This window comes from Terrapene carolina, unplaced genomic scaffold (genome assembly GCF_002925995.2).
Source record: "Terrapene carolina triunguis isolate 2854851 unplaced genomic scaffold, T_m_triunguis-2.0 Scaffold211, whole genome shotgun sequence".
Lineage (NCBI taxonomy): Eukaryota > Metazoa > Chordata > Testudines > Emydidae > Terrapene > Terrapene triunguis.
Window position 1 is genome coordinate 39,721,581 of NW_020664562.1, and position 20,440 is coordinate 39,742,020.

The 20,440-nt window shown below is 41.4% G+C and overlaps 1 protein-coding gene across 1 annotated transcript in view; it reads right to left on the reverse strand.

Moving 5' to 3' along the window:
• LOC112115930 (inaD-like protein) overlaps positions 1-20,440 on the reverse strand; it is a 206,818-nt gene that overhangs the window by 59,561 nt on the left and 126,817 nt on the right. Inside the window, exons 29-30 of the mRNA XM_024213156.2 lie at positions 11,482-11,678; positions 4,114-4,205 (exon numbers count right to left, since the gene is read on the reverse strand). Of these exons, the coding sequence (XP_024068924.2) occupies positions 4,114-4,205; positions 11,482-11,678 (289 nt within the window). The remainder of the gene's footprint in view (positions 1-4,113; positions 4,206-11,481; positions 11,679-20,440) is intronic.

The window sequence follows — 20,440 nt, forward strand, 5'->3', positions numbered from 1 at the left end:
ATTCATTTACTTTATCTTCAACCAAGCAGCCATGCTGTTAAAAAAAAAAAAAAAAAAAGTCTCTATATTGATCATGATCACTTTTAGGCTCTCTCAGCCTCTCCTTCTGGCCATCCTCAAAGCTTCGCAGCACTCAGAAAATATGCTAATATCTGCGCTCCAATGACCAGTGTCACCAATTCATGCATGCAGGAGGCCATGCCAGAAATCTGACGTAAGGAGCAGCATCAGATTTTCTTTTCATCTTCACATCACGATTTCCAACCATGTATTACTGTACCAGTACAGCATATTAGGCAAGGACATTTCTTCCTGCTTTTGTTTTCACAATGGTACACTGCAATTACACGGCAGTTCTCACATATGAGAATTAATCAGCAAATCTAAGATGTCTAAGAAACCTAGCAATTTTTGCCTACTATTAATTCAGGTTATACAGCAGGGGTCAGCAACCTTTCGGAAGTGGTGTGCTGAGTCTTCATTTATTCACTCTAATTTAAGGTTTCGCGTGCCAGTAATACATTTTAACGTTTTTAGAAGATCTCTTTCTACAAGTCTATAATATATAACTAAACTATTGTTGTATGTAAAGAAAATAAGGTTTTTAAAATGTTTAAGAAGCTTCATTTAAAATTAAATTAAAATGCAGAGCCCCCCAGACCGGTGGCCAGGACCCAGGCAGTGTGAGTGCCACTGAAAATCAGCTCGTGTGCTGCCTTTGGCACGCATGCCATAGGTTGCCTACCTCTGTTATACAGCTTTCCCCCCTCCCCCCAGCAATGGATAAAGTCTTACATAAGCACTAATAGCATGAAAGTTAGCATAATCTACAGCTCATGATGCAAAATGTATAGCCTGATGGTAATGCATACATCTTAATCTTTGTGAGAAATGCTGTTATAACTCTAAAACATTGCTAAACATAAATCTTAATATCAATATTATAAAATTGTTTTTACTTACATAAAATAGTTTCTGCTGAACTTACATACACAATCATCAGGTTTACAAATGTATGTCATTTTAAACAGATGGTAATTTTTATTCCATATAATAAAAAATTACAATCATTCCGGGGGGGAGGGGGGGGAGGGGGGAAACAGGGTTGCAAAAAGTCACAATTTGTAATCTATCCCTGTTATAACTGTACAAATTCAAACACTTTAATACTTCTTCAACGGAGACTGCTTCAAAGTGGGAGCATATTTTAAAATCACAGTGCTAATAATAAATTGCTTTTTGCACTCCACTCCCAGAAATTTCCTTGATTAAAACAGGAATTTATTTAAAATTAAAATGAATTATCATCGTCTTTTGATGTTGGAGCAGATGCTTAGTGGTCTGAGCATCACGTTTGAATTGCAGTGGTTGCAAATGAAAATTCAGCACATGAGCCATTCGTTACTATGGTTACCACTAAGAAACCTGTTCTAAGATACCACTTCATGCAAAATATTGCCCAACATCAACTTGTGCATAGATTTCCTGGAAGCACATGTTCACATCTCATCAGGGTCGAGACAGTCCATTTTTTCAAGGTCAAAGCAACTTTCATGCAATTTACACACTATGCTCGTCTTGCCGATATAACCTAAAAAACTAAATGTCTCTCCATTTTGCAAGGATGTTAAACATCCCATAATTTTATGCCACTGTCCTTATTCCAACTCTCTTCCATAGTTTGTGTAGGATACTGCGTGCATATTGTCCACCCGATTGTTGAACTCACACCAAAGACGTGTCTGCATTTCAGTGGTGTTGTACGTCTATATGATGTGAAGCACTTTAGGATGGAAGGCTCCCCATGTTTTCACTTTAGTCAGAGATAAAAGAGTGCTGACTGGTTATGTCAATAGCAGTCACTATCTCATAGTGCTGAAGCGATAAGAAACTCAGTGCAAAGGATCAAGACAAGCCGGACTGAAGCCAATGCGTAAGTGGCAGAAAGCTTGCACTTTTGGCAAGGCCAGTTCTCTCCCACATGCCTGTTTGAGCAAGTTACCATACTTCCCTCCTCTTCACCACACTAAGTATAAACCATTAGACATTCCTCTCTCTAACAGGAAGCAAATCTGAATATATATATATTCACACACACGCATAATAGCAAAGAGTCACTAGAGGGACAGTTGTTAGACAGAAGTGATCAGGCTGATAGAGGGGCATATTGCTTCTAACAACTGTCCCTCCAGTGACTCTTTGCTATTATGCATCAGCTTGAAAGATTTTTTCCTACTGCATTGGGAGATATACCTATCTCATAGAACTGGAAGGGACCTTGAAAGATCATCAAGTCCGGCCCTCTGCCTTCACTAGCAGGACCAAGTACTGATTTTTGCCCCAGATCCCTGAGTGGATAGAGCTCACAACCCCAGGTTTAGCAGGCCAATGCTCAAACCACTGAGCTATCCCTCCCCCGCTCATCCTTTCCCCTTTTTTTCCAGGCTACACTTAACTAGCTGCTTATTTTATGACAATCATTTAAAATGAACATTTAATCTGGGCTGCTGAGTAGGCTGGGTCATTGCAATCTTAAAAATAAGAGAATGAATGTCTTAACTTCCTGGACATATGGACTTGCTCATCATATATAAGTACCAAAACAGGAGAAGCCTAGGAGGAAGTTTAAAAAAAAAAAAATATATGGGGCAATGGGAGAATTTCAAACCTGGAAATAAAGCGTTTGGCATCAGCCCATTTTTGATCTTTTCTAACCCTGATATTCTATGATTCTATGATTTCCCTTCCCAGTCAGGCCAGATTAAGTCACAGGCATGTGCATACACAACATAAACATTTGACAACACGAGAATCCTAGTTTCTAGTCCTGATGACTACAGAAGAAAGCATGAAACCATGAATGATGCAATGATGCCATTTGCAGGCAGCTTGAAACCAGAGCTCTAAGACAGTGGCTCTCCAACTTTTTTACTGGTGACGCCTTTCACATAGCAAGTCTCTGAGTGCGACCCCACCATATAAATTAAAAACACTTTTTTATATATTTAACACCATTATAAATGCTGGAGGCAAAGCGCGGTTTGCCCCCCCCCCCCCCCCCCCCCACTTTGAGACCCCCTGCTCTACGAGGTGTGAACTGCCCCCTGCATCTCTCAGACTTCCACAAAGTTATTGTTAAGGAACTGCTGAGGCTGGTGACATCATCTGCAGTGACATCACCAGAGGGTGGAACCTCGGGGGGGAGTTGGTCAGGGTGACATTTGGAGAGTGGATCTTGAGAAGGGAGATCTGGGAAGGTTGACAGGGCAGTCACAGGGAACAGGGAGTTGGAGGGTCAGACAGAAGGTCTAGATAGACTTGCCTGGAGAGGGTGGCTCACTTAATAAGGGTTAGCAGAGCTCTGAGGAGGAAACCTGAAGAGAGCTCAGCTTGGTGTCCCTAGCCCCCAGAAGCTTCCCATATAGGTAGACTGCGGTGGGCTTTGGAGGGCAGAGTTTCTCAGAGAAAGTGACGGACTCGCAGGTCCTGGCACAGTATATATGTATATTTGTAAATAATTAAGACACTCAAGGTAGAGTTACATAGACCTGGTAAGTTGAGCAGTTTCTGTGTATAAAACTATTTCTTTAATGCTTCCAATTCCATGTTAGATTATAGTTGTCCTTAGTGTAATAAATAAGATGCTTTGTTTGCACTAACTCTAAGACTAAGCCTGATATGTGCTACTAAGTTATTTAGATACCTAACTGCTACTTCTCAAAGTGATGCTACATAATAATTACCACATGCTAGAGTGTATCTCTGGGTTTCCAGTTCCTAGGGAGAAACGATTAAACCTTTTAACTATAAATCTAAGAGAGACAAGGAGTGAATACTTGGTGTACATAATGGTGGCAGCAAAGGTACCAGATAAACAGTCACTAAGCATCTGTGTCAGCTGCTCACCAGAGGGTGAGCAGGCCATCACAGTTATCCTTGGAAAGATATTTTAAAAAACATTACAGAGATCTTCTCGACAATGCTCAGAAACGTGGTTTAGAAAAATATTATCTTATTTCAAAGGAAATTGAAGGGGCTCAGCATCTCTGAAAATGAGGCTATTAATGTACGGGCTCAACTACAACTAGATGTTTTGATGAGAACTGGTCTTACCGTATGAAAACCAATTTGACCTTTGACGGAGCAGTCTTAATTATTGCAGAGGCATTTTGGTGGCTTCTTCCATACAATATCTGATTGTTTATCTGTTAAAAAGAATGGGGAAAAAAATGGTTCATGTACAAATGTATTTAATTAAAACTAAAGCTAAATATGTATTGTTTTGAACTTAATTATAGTGCATAATCCAACACTTCAAAGATGATGACAGGCTAAAAGGAAGATGAAGCGATAGAGAGAAAATGAGGGGCGCATGAAATATAAATCCCATTGCCTATGAGGATCTTAAAAATAGGCATATCAACATTGCACATTACATTTTTACTTTCCTTTTAGTAAGACATCAGTATGCCGGAAGAGGTTTCAAGCACAAATGCACTGTGGTAAGATAGTGTATGAAGAAGCATACAGGAGAAAGTAAACAACGCTAACCTCTGTCAGTGCACTCACTCGAAATTCAATTTTGATTTGGACAGTCCAGGCTATTATCTTGCCATCAGTTCATGTGCAGGAGAAGGGCAGGATGTGATACTTAATTCAGAGATAACACTTTATAATACTAATTTAGCTTTTCCATCATTTCTCTTATGGAAAAAATAGATATTGAATTTATTTGAAGAATACCCTATTTTCCCATCATGATTTCAAGATAGACCATGAAGCTGTAGCTTTAAGATTGAGAAAAATGTTAATTCTCTACAGTTTAGTCACTCTTATTTTCAAAGCAATATATATTTTATATTGAATTAATATTGCCAAGCTGAAAGTATTCCAGGAGAGCTGTAAAATGATTAACATGTTGCATAATGCTTAATACAAGAAATGAGCAGCTTCATACTTAATTAAGTTTTGCCTATAGTAGTGGCTATTTCCATCACTCAATACAAATGAGACAGAGAATTCCTACACTGCTCAAACCTTTGTTAAATAAAGAAAATAAACAATGTCTGGTGTTCAGAGTCAAATTAATGATCATCTATGGCAAGTTCTAAAAAAATTCAGCACGAGAAAAGTTATCTAAAATTGACTTCTAACACAGCTTTTAACAGCTGATCCTAAACTGTGGCCTACAGGTCAATAGTGATCAAGTTGCACTTGCTAGTCACATGATGCTGACGCTTTTCTCCATCTGAGGACAACAAAAACCCACAATACATTTTAAAAGACATTCAGTTTTTGTTGTTGGGGTTATTTTCCAAGGAGGAATCAACAGGTAAATATTCTTCAAATGGTTAAAGTAATCCAGCAACAAATTGTATGGCAATCATATCCATATTTTACAAATACTCCTGCAAAATATATTTCTTATTCCCCCCCCCACACACACACACACTTCATTTCCTCACCACCCTTTCAAAAGTTTGATATTTGGGAGTGCCCAAATATATATATCTATTTGCATAGTAAGATCTGATTCTGCTTTCCTTGTATACTCCAAAGTCCCTCTGAGGTCAATAGCAATTTGAGGTACACAGAACATGAAAGGATCAGGCATTAAGGAAATAACACTACCCCAAAGTTTGAAGAGCTTCAAGTTATTATTATTTGCAATTACCACACAAGGAGATACAGTTCTAGAGGTGGTATACTAAACTCAAAGGTAAAATTTAAGAAATTGGCAAAAAGGGACTACTTCCATAGAGACAGAGTTCAAATTAGCAGATTATTAATTTGTGATAAATTTGTTGTCTTATTTTTTTCCTCAATTTAAAAAAAATATTCACTAGGGATATAATATCTGTTTTATAAATAGTTTGGATTTAGTTGAATTGCCATCAATTTTTCTTAACCGCCTATTTAGATTAGAATTTATATTTTTTACACTGGTTAAATTAATCCTACTTTGCAAATGTATCAGAGTCCAAAATTTAATTAGCTGGAGTTAGGTCTGTACGTTACAATTATTTTAATTATCCAAAAATGAAAATGTAGTCAAAGTAATATATTTCCCTTGAGGTTTTCAACTATCCCATGTAGTTATTCTTCAGTGACAGCCTCAATTAATTTTTTTTTTTTTTTAAAGGAAAGGGTTTCTTTTGGAAAGAAAATGTATTATGTTAGCGGCTCAGATACCCCAGTGATGAAGGATTATATAAAATCCTACAGAAATGGAACTGCAAGAGAACATCTAGAATTTCAACAAGGGCCACCTTTTTGAAATCTTTTCTTATTTTCAATGGGAGACATGTCAGAGCCACAAAATACGGTAGGATATTTACCGTACTTTATTTTGTGGGAATCAAAACCCACAGCCAGCTACTTGAAAACTATGTTTGATTTTCTGCATTACAGTTTGCTTATGTTAAATGTTTTCTTTTGCTGCAATGCTTAACAATAACTTCAGAAAGTTCCATTATCCCTAAAAAAAACCAACTACATAGATATGAACATAGTGACTCGATGGGCTCTCTATATGGATTTAAAAAAAAAAAAACACGTCTTCTTGAAAAGATCAAGACATCACAGAGAGAAGAAATTGTGTCATCACCTGGTTATGATGGTTATCAGGTCAGTAGGCACAGGTTTTTATTCTGTCACTGTGGCAATAGTTATGTTGTTTTATGATGTGCTTGCTGAGTCCAGGCAGCATCCAGTGCATAGCAACGTGTACTATAGATTTGGGCAACTGAAGTTTTATCTGATGGTTTCACAAGCTTAAGAAGTATCTCGCATTGTATTCACTTGCTTAAATCTGTAAATGACATGCAAGTTCATAACCCAGAAAAAAAAAAATCAGAGGATCTTCTGCCCCTCATACTTCGATATAAAGAAGTGAGAAGACATTAAAAGTGGGTATTAATATAAGAATATTATCTTTACCACATAGCTGTGATGGGAACTGTTGTAATAATTGGGCCTACAAATTTATCCTAACTGTAAGCGGTAAGTGAAAGTTCATAAGATGTCACAATAACGTTAAACAATAAATATTATATGTAAAAGGGAGACAAAATCTAGGTTAGACCGAAGAAAAAGGCCTAAAAATATAATTCTCAAGGACTGTGTTAAAATCGTGCCTAGTAAACTCAAAACGGGTAGAACTGAAAATCAATAAACCAAAATTGGTGCATCAGAAATTAGGTCTAATTGATGGACAAAATAATGAGAGGATGGGCTGTTTCACCCATCATTCCCTTTTGGGGTCTTAAAAGGAATGACTTAAAAGAAAATCAAGCAGCAGCAGAAGAATAAGCTGTCTACCAACAACCACTGCAGCAAGTTTTACCACCATGGCCCCCACTCCCACCATCTCCTGGGACTCCAACACTGTTTGGCCATTGTTGTTCTGATCCTGAGAGACTGGGCCAAACAGAGGGACTCAGATGACATCACTTCCTCCAATGGATCTTCTAGGGTCTGAGTCTCAAATCCTGTTCACTTTACTAACAGGAATAATTCTATTTAATCACTGGGACTACCTGCTTGTGTAAAGAGAGAGGGATCTGGCCTCACATCTTTTTCTTCTGAAAGAGTAGGAGGATAGGGATGAACCTACTGTGTAAATATAAATATTTTCCCACTCAGTGTATAGATATAGATACACCCTAAAAATATTTTTTGTGGGAAAATATAATGATCCTATATTATTTTTCCATAGGCTCCCTGCCTTGTTTAGTGTACATAAGCAAGAAGGTTGCTGTCTTTAGGCCCCTCTGTCATTTGTTGCAGAAGCTGGAGATACGTAGTGAATAAGGCAGGGGGGTTGCAGGAAGAGAAAGGATGGTCTCACGGTGAAGGCAACTAAATGCTGAACAAGAGAACTGGATTCTGTCCCTGCCTCTGCCCAAGAGTGTCTGTGTGATGCTGGGCGAGTCACTTAAACCAAATTTTTCACAGTTCTAACTGTATGCCCTGCTTGAGGCCTTGGGGTCTGCTTTGTAGAAAACTTGGGCACTGAGAGCTGCAGCTGGAGTCAATGGGTGCTGTGCTTTGAACATATGAAATGCTATATAACGCTAAGTACGCTGAAAAAATCAGGTGCTAGTCGTCTCAAATTGGGCTCTACAACAGTGGGCGTTTTTGATGGTAATCTCTCTGTGCCTCAGTTCCCCATCTGTAACATGGAGATAAAGGTATTTCCCAACCTCACAGGGGTGTTGTAAAGACAAATTCATTAATGGTTGTGAAGCATTCAGATACTGTAAGTGACAAGTGCCATAAAAAAGCCCAGGAGGAAACAAACAATGTTTTTAGAGGAGGGTATAAATAGTATGGAATAAATAAAGCAGGGGGCCCCACACTGAACAATGAAGATGTGACAAAATATTGAGCAGTTTCTCATTAAATGAGCATTGTCCATGCTGTGCACTGAAAGAGGCATGGTTCCTGTGGGAAAAATAGAATGTGATCATGTAATTAAAGACGATATCATAACACATACAAACAATGGGGATCAAATGAAGATTGCACAGGGAATTTTAATTCTGGGATTTCCTAACTTTTGACTGCTTGACTTTGCAATCTTAATGTTCTTTAAATTAGTGTGTGTGTGTGTGTGTGTGTGTGTGTGTGTGTGTGTGTGTGTGTAATATAGGTAGATAAAAGCACACCCAGCCAACTGCATAACACTATACCATTGGTGGAGGGGGTATGACATCTAACCCCAAATAGTGATCAATTTATATCTTGCAGCATGAGGATTTAGAGCCCTTCCAATTTTTATGCTTGTTGCCGAAACTGCTAATAAGATTACCCCAGTAATGCCATTTTAATGGAGGTGCATGTTTACTTTAATATATATATATATATATATATATATAATACTGAGGTGTTTTAAAGCTTTACTTGGCTCTATAAGTCACTTGGTTTGAATAATTCACAGCGCACAGGAATGTCAAGGGACTGATTCACAATTCACTCCTTTTTCAATTCTAGATGTTTTGGTGCAGTGGACCTCTGCCCACTTGGAATTGAACTGAGACCTCCCAATCATTTCATGTAAGTCAAGTAATCACATGGTAAATTTTGGCCACTAGTGAGGTGAGTTTGATTTGATCCTAAAGGTAAACAAAAGGTGGCATTTACTTATAGGCCTGTGGAATGGTTTGTTCAGTTACAGGATAGCACTTTCAGAAATGGTGAGCACTGGTCTACTCTTCTTCCACTGTAGAAATTGTGATTCTATCGCTGACTTCACAGGGAGCAGAGTTAGGCCAACACCAAGTTCTTTTGCAACTTGCAACCATACAGCACATATGCAAATGCCAAACCCTCCAAAAATCTACTAAGTAACATTTAAAAATAAATATTTATAAAATTCACCAGAAATGCCACTTGGCCCATCTCTCAAGGACAGCAGTACCTATGGTTAGAAGGATTATATGATGCAGGGAATAATTTAGGAGTCAGGCGAAAACCTCAGAGGCTCCCCCTATCTGTGTAAGCATATCGGTGTAAAAGTCCTCCAAGGTTCAGGGAGCTAGCATCCAAAACTACCTGATCTCTGAGCAGCATAACACCTACTCTAATTTGTGGGTCCATTTTGTTTGGGCTGGTACACACCCAAGATTTATCAGTCTAGTTCAACTCATCTTTAATTCTTAGTACATTTCAGAATCTACATTCCTGCCAAAGTACAAACTCCCATAATAAACAAACAATAACTTGCAACTTCATCATGCGTTTCCATCTCTCAGTCTTAAGTTTTAATGCCCATTCTAGTTCCCCTGCTTCATCTGAGGAGGTCAAAGGACTTCACAAGCACTAATGATTTTAGCTTTGTAACACTCTTGTGTGGTAGGGAAGTATTATTACCCCCATTTTATAGATGGAGAAACTGAGGCACCAGGAAGTTGATGGAGATTAAAAAGACCACCGAGAAAGTCTGTGCCAGACCTACTAATAGAAACCATCTTTCCCCCAGTTCTTTGCCTGAACCACAAATCCACTGATATCAATGGGAGTTTTGCCAGAGTTGAGAGTCAGTAAAGAATACAGGCATGGGTAGGTTACTAGACTTTAGCGAGCAAAGCCTAAAGTATTATCTTTTCTTTAGGGCTCAAGTGTGAGAAAGAATGACAAATTGCCTTTTAACATTTCTTAAAATGTAGTGGTCCCTTGAAAGTTATAACACAACAAATTCTGCATTTGACAAGGGCTTAGATTAGATGACCCCTGCGGTCCCTTCTAACCCTAGGATTCTATAGTAACTGAAGCATGGACCAACAGGAATTTGCAGGAAAGGGCAATTTGCCTGTCATTATTTCAGCAAGAGACAGAGACTTTAACACAATTTATCACCCTAACAGAGACAAATTTTCATACAGTGATACTTTATTTCAAAACAAGCCTCTTACACTGCATGGGTATTGAAAACCTATAATTAGACATTGACAAATCTTTAGATAATTCTAAGTGCTCCCAAGGCATCTCTAGACAGTCAGACTTCTCCTTTTCAGGTTAAGAAATGAGAGAAAATACTCAGTACTCATACAACACAGAGACAGAATTGCTGAAAGATCTAACATCACCTCCCACTGAGTCTAATAGGTCAGCCCACACCTTCTCTTCAGTGAAAGCTTCTTGAGAAGAGAAACATCCACAGGGATGAATGATTTCTCAAACCTGTAAAGCAGTCATGATGTGGGAACTACTGCGGGAATAGCAAAAGACCCTCAGCACTAAGTGCCACTCTGCAGTAGTCAAATATCAGGTCGAAAGGTTTGAAATGTGTTTCAAGCCGGAAGATGAAAAGGGGTGGAGGGGAAAGGAAGAAGAAATACTTTATTTGCTGATAGAATAACTTGCTCTGTGGGTTAGTTTGCACCAGACATCACCAAAAAGAAAGAAAGAAAGAAGACAATGTTTTAAATTCTAACAACTGAGTAAAATGGATCACAATATTTAACACAGACCATATATAAGTTTTTAAACAGTCGGAAATTATGTCCCTTTCTCATTAGATGTTTATTCTTCGAGAATTCACTCTTGCTATTCTGGTGCTGACCTCAGTATCTGATTTTCCATCTTCTGTAATGCTTCCTAAGTAGCAATAATGTCTCACTTACTATATGACTATGTTGCTCACTGGAATATTGCAGGATCATTGGATACCACCAAAGTTTTTGTCTTGTCCACATTCAACTCTAACCCATATTCTTTGTCATATTCACATATAACCTCTAATAACTTCATCAGACCTTCTGAATCAGCCAACAGCATTGTCTCATCTGCATAGTGAATGTTACCTATTTTCCAGTCATCTTAATACCTTCTTCTGTTTCTTTGATCCTCAGCTGGCATAAGTCACCACAGTTCCAAGAACTGGCACCAAATCTTTATTTTGTATTTCATTACTAGGTTCACAGGCTTTCCTCCCTCTCTTGACACCAACCCAATCATATAGCTAAAGGAATCACTTACCTCTAAAAGTTCATCACCAATGTGCATTCTTCCATCTCTTCCTGCAGGTCCATCTGGATTGATGCCAACTATGAAAATGCTCATACGAGACCTGTCCTTGTTGCCAGCAAGGCTGAGTCCAAGCCCATTCTTATCTTTCTCAAGCTCAATAATGTGCAACTCCCCTGGCAGATCTGCATATCTTTGTCTGATTTTCTCTACAAAAATAAGATAAAATACACACAAAATAAAATTATATGCAGCCAACCGTGAACACATATAGGTGTGCTACACATTACCTGACTCTCAGCATCACTACAGGTTTCTGACATTTGGGGTTTTCCCAGCATAAAATTAGAACATAAAAACGGCCATACTGGGTCAGACAAATGGTCCATCTTGCCCAGTATCTTGTCTTCTGACAGTGGTCAATGCCAGATGCTTCAAAGGGAAGTGAACAGAACAGAGCAATTAGCAAGTGAACCATACCCTGTTATCCAGTCCCAGGATCTAGCAGTCAGAAGCTTAGAGATACCCAAAGCACGGAGTTACATCTGTGACAATCTTGGCTAATAGCCATTGATGGACCTATCCTCCATGAATTCATCTAATTCTTTTTTGAACCCAGTTATGGTTTTGGCCTTCACAACATCCCCTGGCAACAAGTTCCACAGGTTGACTGTGCATTGTGTGAAGAACCAGTTTCTTCCTTTTGTTTGTTTTAAACCTGTTGCCTATTAATTTCATTGGGTGACCCATGGTTCTTGTGTCATGTGAAGGGGTAAATATCACTTCTTTATTCTTCATTTTCTCCACATTAGTCATGATTCTATAGACCTCCCATGACATCCCCCCTCAGTTGTCTCTTTTCCAAGCTGAAAAGTCCCAGTCTTTTAAATCTCTCCTCATATGGAAGCTGTTTCACACCCTTAATCATTTTGGTTGCCCTTCTCTGTCTCTTTTCCATTTGTAATATATCTGTAACCAGAGCTGCATACAGTATTCAAAGTTTGGATGTACCATGGATTTATATAGTGGCATTATGTTCTTTTCCATCCTATTATCTATCTCCTTCCTAATACACCTCTACCTCAATATAACGCTGTCCTCGGGAGCCAAAAAAATCTTACCGCGTTATAGGTGAAACCACATTATATCGAACTTGCTTTGATCCGCCGGAGTGCGCAGCCCCGCCTCCCCTGGAGCACTGCTTTACCGCGTTATAGCCGAATTCGTGTTATATCGGGTTGCATTATATCGGGGTAGAGGTGTACTTCTTAACACTGTTAGCTTTTTTGACTGCTATTGCACATTGAGCAGATGTTTTCAGAGAACTATCCACAATGACTCCAAGATCTCTTTCTTGAGTGGTAACAGCTGATTTAGACCCCATCATTTTATATGTATAATTGAGATTATGTTTTCCAATGTGCATTACTTTGCACTTATCAACATTCCATTTCATATGCCCAGTCACAGTTTTGTGAGATCCCTTTGTAACTCTTCGCAGTCTGCTTTGGACTTAACAATCTTGAGTAATTGTGTATGGTCTGCAAACTTTGCCACCTCACTGTTTACCCCTTTTCCTAGATCATTTATGAATATGATGAACAGAACTGGTCCCAATACAGATCTCTGGGGGACACTGCCTCTCTCCGTTAAGAAAACTGACCGTTCATTTCTACCCTTTGTTTCCTGTCTTTTAACCAGTTACTGATCCATGAGAGGACCTTCCCTCTTACCCCAAGACTGCTTAGTTTGCTTAGAGCCTTTGGTGAAGGACCTTGTCCAAAGCCTTCTGAAAGTCCAAATACACTATATCCACTGGCTCACCCTTGTCCATATGTTTGTTGACCCCCTCAAAGAACTCTAATAGATTGGTGAGGCATGATTTCCCTTTACAAAAGCCATGTTGACTTTCCCCCAACAAATTGTGTTAATCTATGCACCTGGCAATTCTGCTCTTTGCTATAGTTTCAACCAGTTTACAGGCTGGTAAGCCTAACTTCAGTACCAGGCAATTGACAGGATCGCTTCTGGAGCCTTTTAAAAAAATTAGTGTCACATTAGCTATCCTCCAGTAATCTGGTACAGAGGCTGATTTAAGTGATAGGTTACATACCACAATTAGTAGTTCTATACATCTGGTCCTGGTGACTTATGACTGCTTAATTTATCAATTTGTTCCAAAACCTCCTCTATTGACCTCAATATGAGACTGTTCCTCAGATTTGACACCTAAAAAGAATAGCTCAGGTCTGGGAATCTCCCTCACATCCTCTGCAGTGAAGACCAATGCAAAGAATTCATTTAGCTTCTCCACAATGGCCTGGTTTTCCTTGAGTGCTCCTTTAGCACCTCCATGGTTCAGTGGCCCCATTGATTGTTTGGCAGGCTTCCTGCTTCTGATGTACTTAATATTTTGCTGTTAGTTTTTGAGTCTTTTGCTAGTTGCTCTCAAATTCTTTTTTGGCCTGCCTAATTATTCTTGGACTTGCCAAAATTTATGCTTCTTTCTACTTTCCTCAGTGGGAGTTGACTTCCAATTTTTAAAGGATGCCTTTTTGCCTCTAACCACCTCTTTAACTCTGTTGTTTAGCCCTGGTGGCATTTTTTTGATCCTCTTACTATTTTTTAAATTTGGGGTATACATTTAATTTGAGCTTCTATTATGGTGGGGCTTTTTTAAAAAAAGTTTCCATTCAGCTTGATGGAGCACTACAAAGCAAATGGGGATGCTTTTAAAAGTTAGTTGGAATGCAATGTTAGATTTATATAATTGAATGTGCTGGAGAGAAATTCTCTATTTACATTTTTCCAAAGGGAAAAATATGGGGTAGATTCTTTCAGACTAGCATATGGATTTCTACAACTTTTGCTTAGAAAGATAAGTCTCATGCTTCTCATTGTCCTGTGCCATTTTGTTCCAAATTCAGCAGAGTTTTTAAAGCCAGTTTCATAACATCAGCTAATTCCAACACTTCAATGGTGTAGGCATCAAAAAAGAAAATTGAAGTAATTAACTGTGACTGGATATCACTTTTAAGAAGCACAAGGTGAATGAGACTGATGCATTATTCATTAAAAAGAGTAAAGAGGGAGAGTATATGTACAACTGCATCCCTGAGTCAGCACTTGGGCTAGATCAAATATTAGCTATTACCATTCTACTACAGGAAAAGGCACATTAGCAGTACAATTTAACTGCTACTGCATGTTGCCATGGCAACAGGAGGAGGCGCTGAGAGATAAAATAAAAAGTGAATAAAAATAGCTATGAAAAAGAAAGAAAGAAAGAAAAACTTTCACCGTAGAGTTTGATCCTGCAAAATTGCCCTCAACTTCCATAGGCTTCAATGTGAGTTGAGGGTGCTCAGTACTTAGGATCATTCCCCGATTCCCTAAATCAATCAAAGATATGCACCAATTACACACACAGATTCAAAGACTAAAATGAATACCCCATGATCACAGTTACAGGATTAGCTGCAGCTTTGATCCCTCTTCTATCTCTCTCCATTGCATCCTTTCAAGTGACAGGCCCTGTGCCTTCACTCATCTCAGGGTGGAATCCCATGATTCTTTCCCTCATAGTCCGAGCTACAGAACCCAGCCATGATTTCTCAGCAGGTCTAACTGCACCTGCAAGAGAGATTTCCCTTTGGGAGCGATTGATCACCAGGTAAATACAGGGACACAGAATAGTTGTTTCAAAACAATTATTTATTTATCCATAGGAACATAGGATTCACAGGAAAAGGGCTAAAACAAGAGACCCACACACATATGGTTTCCCTTTTAACATTTCCCTCAAAGCGTAGGTAACCCCAACTTATCCTAGGTACTTTCACTTCTGAGGACTGGGATTCAGACTGCTTCTCTGCAGTCACTGCCTCTTAGGGCCTCAGGATTTTATCTACTCTAGAGTTCTTTGCTTCAAGTTTCTTGCCTGAAGGTCCCCTCCCATAACCCAAAACAATGGATGTTGGGCCCAGCTTGGTCAGAGGCAAAACTTCAAAGGTTTTGACACCTGTATTGTCAGTTAAGTACCAGTGACTGGGTTATATAAAGCCATTGTCTGCCTTCCTGACGTGGGGTGAGCTGTGGCAGGAGTTGACACCCTTTAAACTATATAGCAATCAAATTGAGGTTTACATAATATTCATAAAATAATACAGATATCTGCCATAAACTTCACAAACTTTATTTGTTAAATTCTATTCCCCCCAAACACCAATTCCAAAACAAACTAGGCTTTTAAAAAAAATATAGACAGCTGGCATTGGCACTTCTTTCCTTTCAAATTAAATGGAAAATTATAGGTTTTGATTGTTACACGTGTCTCAGCCTGACCATTAAAAAGAAAGATTAAAATTTGACTAATCTGTTCTCACTCTCTTCCTCCTGTCAATAATACTTAAGGTTAAGATTTTGCAACAGGTATTTTTAATAAAGGTCATGGACAGATAGCGGACAATAAAAAAAATTCACAGATGCCCGCAACCTGTCCGTGACTTTTACTAAAAACACTAACAGCCACAGGCTGACTGCAGGCCGCTGCTCCAACCCCGCTGCTCCTCCTGCGGCATTGACCCAGCCCAGCCACTGCTCCAGCCCAGCCACTGCTCTTGCAGCAATGGCTGACTGCTGGCCCTGACAGCCGCTGCTCCTGCTCTGGCCCTGGGAACTGATCCAGCGGCCCCAGGGTCTGCTTCTGTAGTGGCGGCTGCTGCTTCTGCCCAGCCCTGGGGGCTGACCTGGCCCTGGCTGCTGCTCCTGAGGCAGTGGCCACTGCTCCAGCCCTGGGCCCCCAACCCAGCAGCCCCAGGAGCTGCTCTTGTGGCAGCAGCTGTTGCATCTGCTCCAGTGGTGGCTGACCCGGCCCTTTCCGCTGCTCTGGCAGCCACTACTCCAGCAATATGGGCAGACTGCCAGCCACTGCTCTGGCTCAGGCCACCACTCCAGCCCTACTGCTGCTCTTGGGTGGGGGGCTGACAGCTGTTCCAGCCGCGCTGTTGCAGGCAGAACCCAGAGAAGTCATGGAGGTCCATTGAAGTCATGGTATCCGTGACCTCCGTGACAGAATCAGATCCTTAATACTCCTTTAAATGCTCTAGCTTGAGGCTGAAGTTATGAGTTGCACTGTTACAGGGTGCAGGAAGACCAGTTGCTCAGTGTTCTATCAGCAGAGTCTATTATTAGTAACTCTCAATTCTAAGCTCTGTCTGGACTGGTGGTTAAGACACAGGATTGGAATTCAAGAGTAATGGGTATCTATTTACCCTGGCCAGGAATTTCATAACAATAAGCAGACACTTTGCTGTTGTATATTTATTTGTGTATTATCCAAAGTGCCTTATCACTAATGAATTAATAGTTCCCTAATTCACCTAGGGGTTGAGACTTCTTACACCCATTGTACAGCTATGAGAATTGAGGCCAGAGAAGATAAGTGAGCTGCAAAAAGGTCACAGAACAGAGCTGGGAATACAACCACTATTTCCCTAACCCGGAGCCCTGTGCCCTAGCTGCTGGATCCTCTTTCCTCATTCTATCAGTTGTGAGGCAGTAGACCTTGAGGATGATCAAAATCTTCTGAACTAGTTACATATAATTATAAAGATTATAAAATTATAATTGAGAAGTAATCAGCAAGGCCCATTCTGATTTTGCAGCCACAACACCGGCACGGAAACACCATAACCAGGCAGGAGGCCCAGGCAACCTGCAGTCAGGCCATCTGCTCACTCAGCTGAGCCTCTAACAGAGTGAATGGAAGGAACACATAGCACAGCCCCTCTCTCCAATCGGAGCATGAGTACACAGACTCTGCCGGGGGAGAGGTTTATTGCTGGAGTGACTTTATACAACCAATACCTGTGTATGCAGTTATATTCTGGAACTGAAAATAATTGATGCATTAAAGCAGATTGTATTTTAATTATAAATATTCTACTCAGCACGGTGAAACTGCAGCACACTGTACTTAAAGCAGTGTTGGACTCCGAGAAGTGAATATACAAATAAAAATAGCACTTTCTTCTCGGCTCTGCTTATTCAGAGTCAGATTCACTTTTTAAAATGACAATAAGAAGTTTTACTCCTACTAGTACTGGTGAGCCCACACCCCTAAGGAAAAAGGAACTAAACTTTGGGTATGTCTACACTACGGGATTAATCCGAATTTACAGAATTCAAATTTTGGAAACAGATTGTATAAAGTCGAATGTATGCGGCCACACTAAGCACATTAATTTGGCGGTGTGCGTCCATGTACCGGGGCAAGCGTCGATTTCCGGAGCATTGCACTGTGGGTAGTTATCCCATAGCTATCCCATAGTTCCTGCAGTCTCCCCCGCCCATTGGAATTCTGGGTTGAGATCCCAGTGCCTGATGGGGAAAAAAACACTGTCGCAGGTTGTTCTGGGTACAGCCTCACCCCTCCCTCCAGGAAACCAATGGCAGACAACCGTTTCGCGCCTTTTTTCCTGGGTGAACACAGCAGACGCCATACCACGGCAAGCATGGAGCCCGCTCAGCTCAAGACAGCAATCATGAACATTGTAAACACCTTGCGCATTATCATGCAGTTTATGCTGAACCAGGACCAGAAAAACGAGGCAAGGAGGAGGCGGCGACGGCAGCGCGGCGACGAGAGTGATGAGGACATGGACACAGAATTCTCTCAAACCGCGGGTCCCGGCGCTTTGGAGATCATGTTGTTGATGGGGCAGGTTCTATCTGTGGAATGCCGATTCTGGGCCCGGGAAACAAGCACAGAGTGGTGGGACCGCATAGTGTTGCAGGTGTGGGACGATTCCCAGTGACTGCGAAACTTTCGCATGCGAAGGGCACTTTCATGGAACTTTGTGACTTGCTTTCCCCTGCCCTGAAGTGCCAGAATACCAGGATGAGAGCAGACCTCACAGTTGAGAAGCGAGTGGCAATAGCCCTGTGGAAGCTTGCAACGCCAGACAGCTACCGGTCAGTCGGAAATCAATTTGGAGTGGGCAAATCTACTGTGGGGGCTGCTTTCATGCAAGTAGCCAAAGCAACCATTGAGCTGCTGCTACGAAAGGTAGTGACTCTGGGAAATGTGCAGGCCATAGTTGATGGCTTTGCTGCAATGGGATTCCCTAACTGTGGTGGGGCGATAGATGGAACCCATATCCCTGTCTTGGCACCGGAGCACCAGGGTACCCAGTACATAAACCGCAAGGGGTACTTTTCAATGGTGCTGCAAGCACTGGTGGATCACAGGAGACGTTTCACCAACATCAACGTGGGCTGGCTGGGAAGGGTTCATGACGCTCGCGTCTTCAGGAACACTACTCTGTTTAAACGGCTACAGCAAGGGACTTACTTCCCGGACGAGAAAATAACCGTTGGGGATGCTGAAATGCCTATAGTTATCCTTGGGGACCCAGCCTACCCCTTAATGCCGTGGCTCATGAAGCCATACACAGGCAGCCTGGACAGGAGTCAGGAGCTGTTCAACTACAGGCTGAGCAAGTGCAGAATGGTGGTGGAATGTGCATTTGGCCGTTTAAAAGGTCGCTGGCGCACTTTACTGACTCGCTCAGACCTCAGCCAAACCAATATCCCCATTGTTATTGCTGCTTGCTGTGTGCTCCACAATCTCTGTGAGAGCAAGGGGGAGACCTTTATGGCGGGATGGGAGGCTGAGGCAAATCGCCTGGCTGCTGATTACGTGCAGCCAGACACCAGAGCAATTAGAAGAGCACACCAGGAAGCACGGCGCATCAGAGAAGCTTTGAAAACCAGTTTCATGACTGGCCAGGCTACCGTGTGAAAGTTCTGTTTGTTTCTCCTTGATGAAAACCCGCCCTCTTTATTGACTCATTCTCTGTAGGCAACCCACCCTCCAACTTCAATCACAGCTTGCTTTCAAAGGAAATAGTCACTATCATTTAAAAATCATGTACTCTTTATTAATTGATTATAAAAAGAGGGAGAGAACTGAGAAGGTAGCCGAGGTGGGGTTTGGGAGGAGGATCAGAGGGAAGGAAAAGGCCACTAAAAAAAGGTTAAAATAATGACAGCCTTTTGCTTGGGCTGGAATGGGAGGGTGCATGGAGCCCCCCCCCCCCCGCGTTCTTACACGTCTGGATGAGGAGGCTATGGAACATGGTGAGGGGGGAGGGGAGTTATACAGGGGCTGCAGCGGCACTCTATGATCCTGCTGCCGTTCCTGAAGCTCCACCAGACGCCGGAGCATGTCTGTTTGCTCACGCAGCAGCCCCAGCGTTGCATCCTGCCTCCTCTGATCTTCCTGCCGCCACCTCCCATCTCGAGCGTCTCTCCTCTCCTCATGTTGGTCCCTCCTGTCCTCACGTTCACTGGCATCTTTCCTATACTTTGAAACCGTGTCCTTCCACTCATTTAGATGAGCTCTTTCATTGCGGGTGGATTCCATGATTTCCGCGAACATCTCGTCTCTCGTTCTCTTTTTCTGACGCCTTATCTGAGATAGCCTTCGGGACGGAGGAGGGAGGCTTGAAATATTTGCAGCTGCTGGAGGGAGGGAAAAAAGAAGATACATTTTACAGAACAATGCTTATACTCTTTCACGGTGAACAACACTATTCACGTTACATAGCACATGTGATTTCTGTGCAAGGTCGCATTTTGCCTCTTAATATTGAATGCCTGTGGCTATGCTGCTACAGATCACAGACGCAGGTCCGGGCAACAGAATTCGGCTTGCATGCGGCCATAGTAAGCCATTGTCTTTCGGCTTCTGCGCCCTCCTTTCCCACATACCAAGCAAAGCTCGTTGAGTGCTGCGGTTTTCCTGTTAACCTTCAGCAGCAGAAAACAAACTAACCCCCCCCCCCATCCAATTCTCTGGGATGATCGCTTTATCCCTCCCCCCACCGCGTGGCTGGTATCAGGGAAGATCCCTGCTAGCTACACGTGAAAAGCTCAGCACCAATCCCCCCCCCCCCCCCCCCCCCCC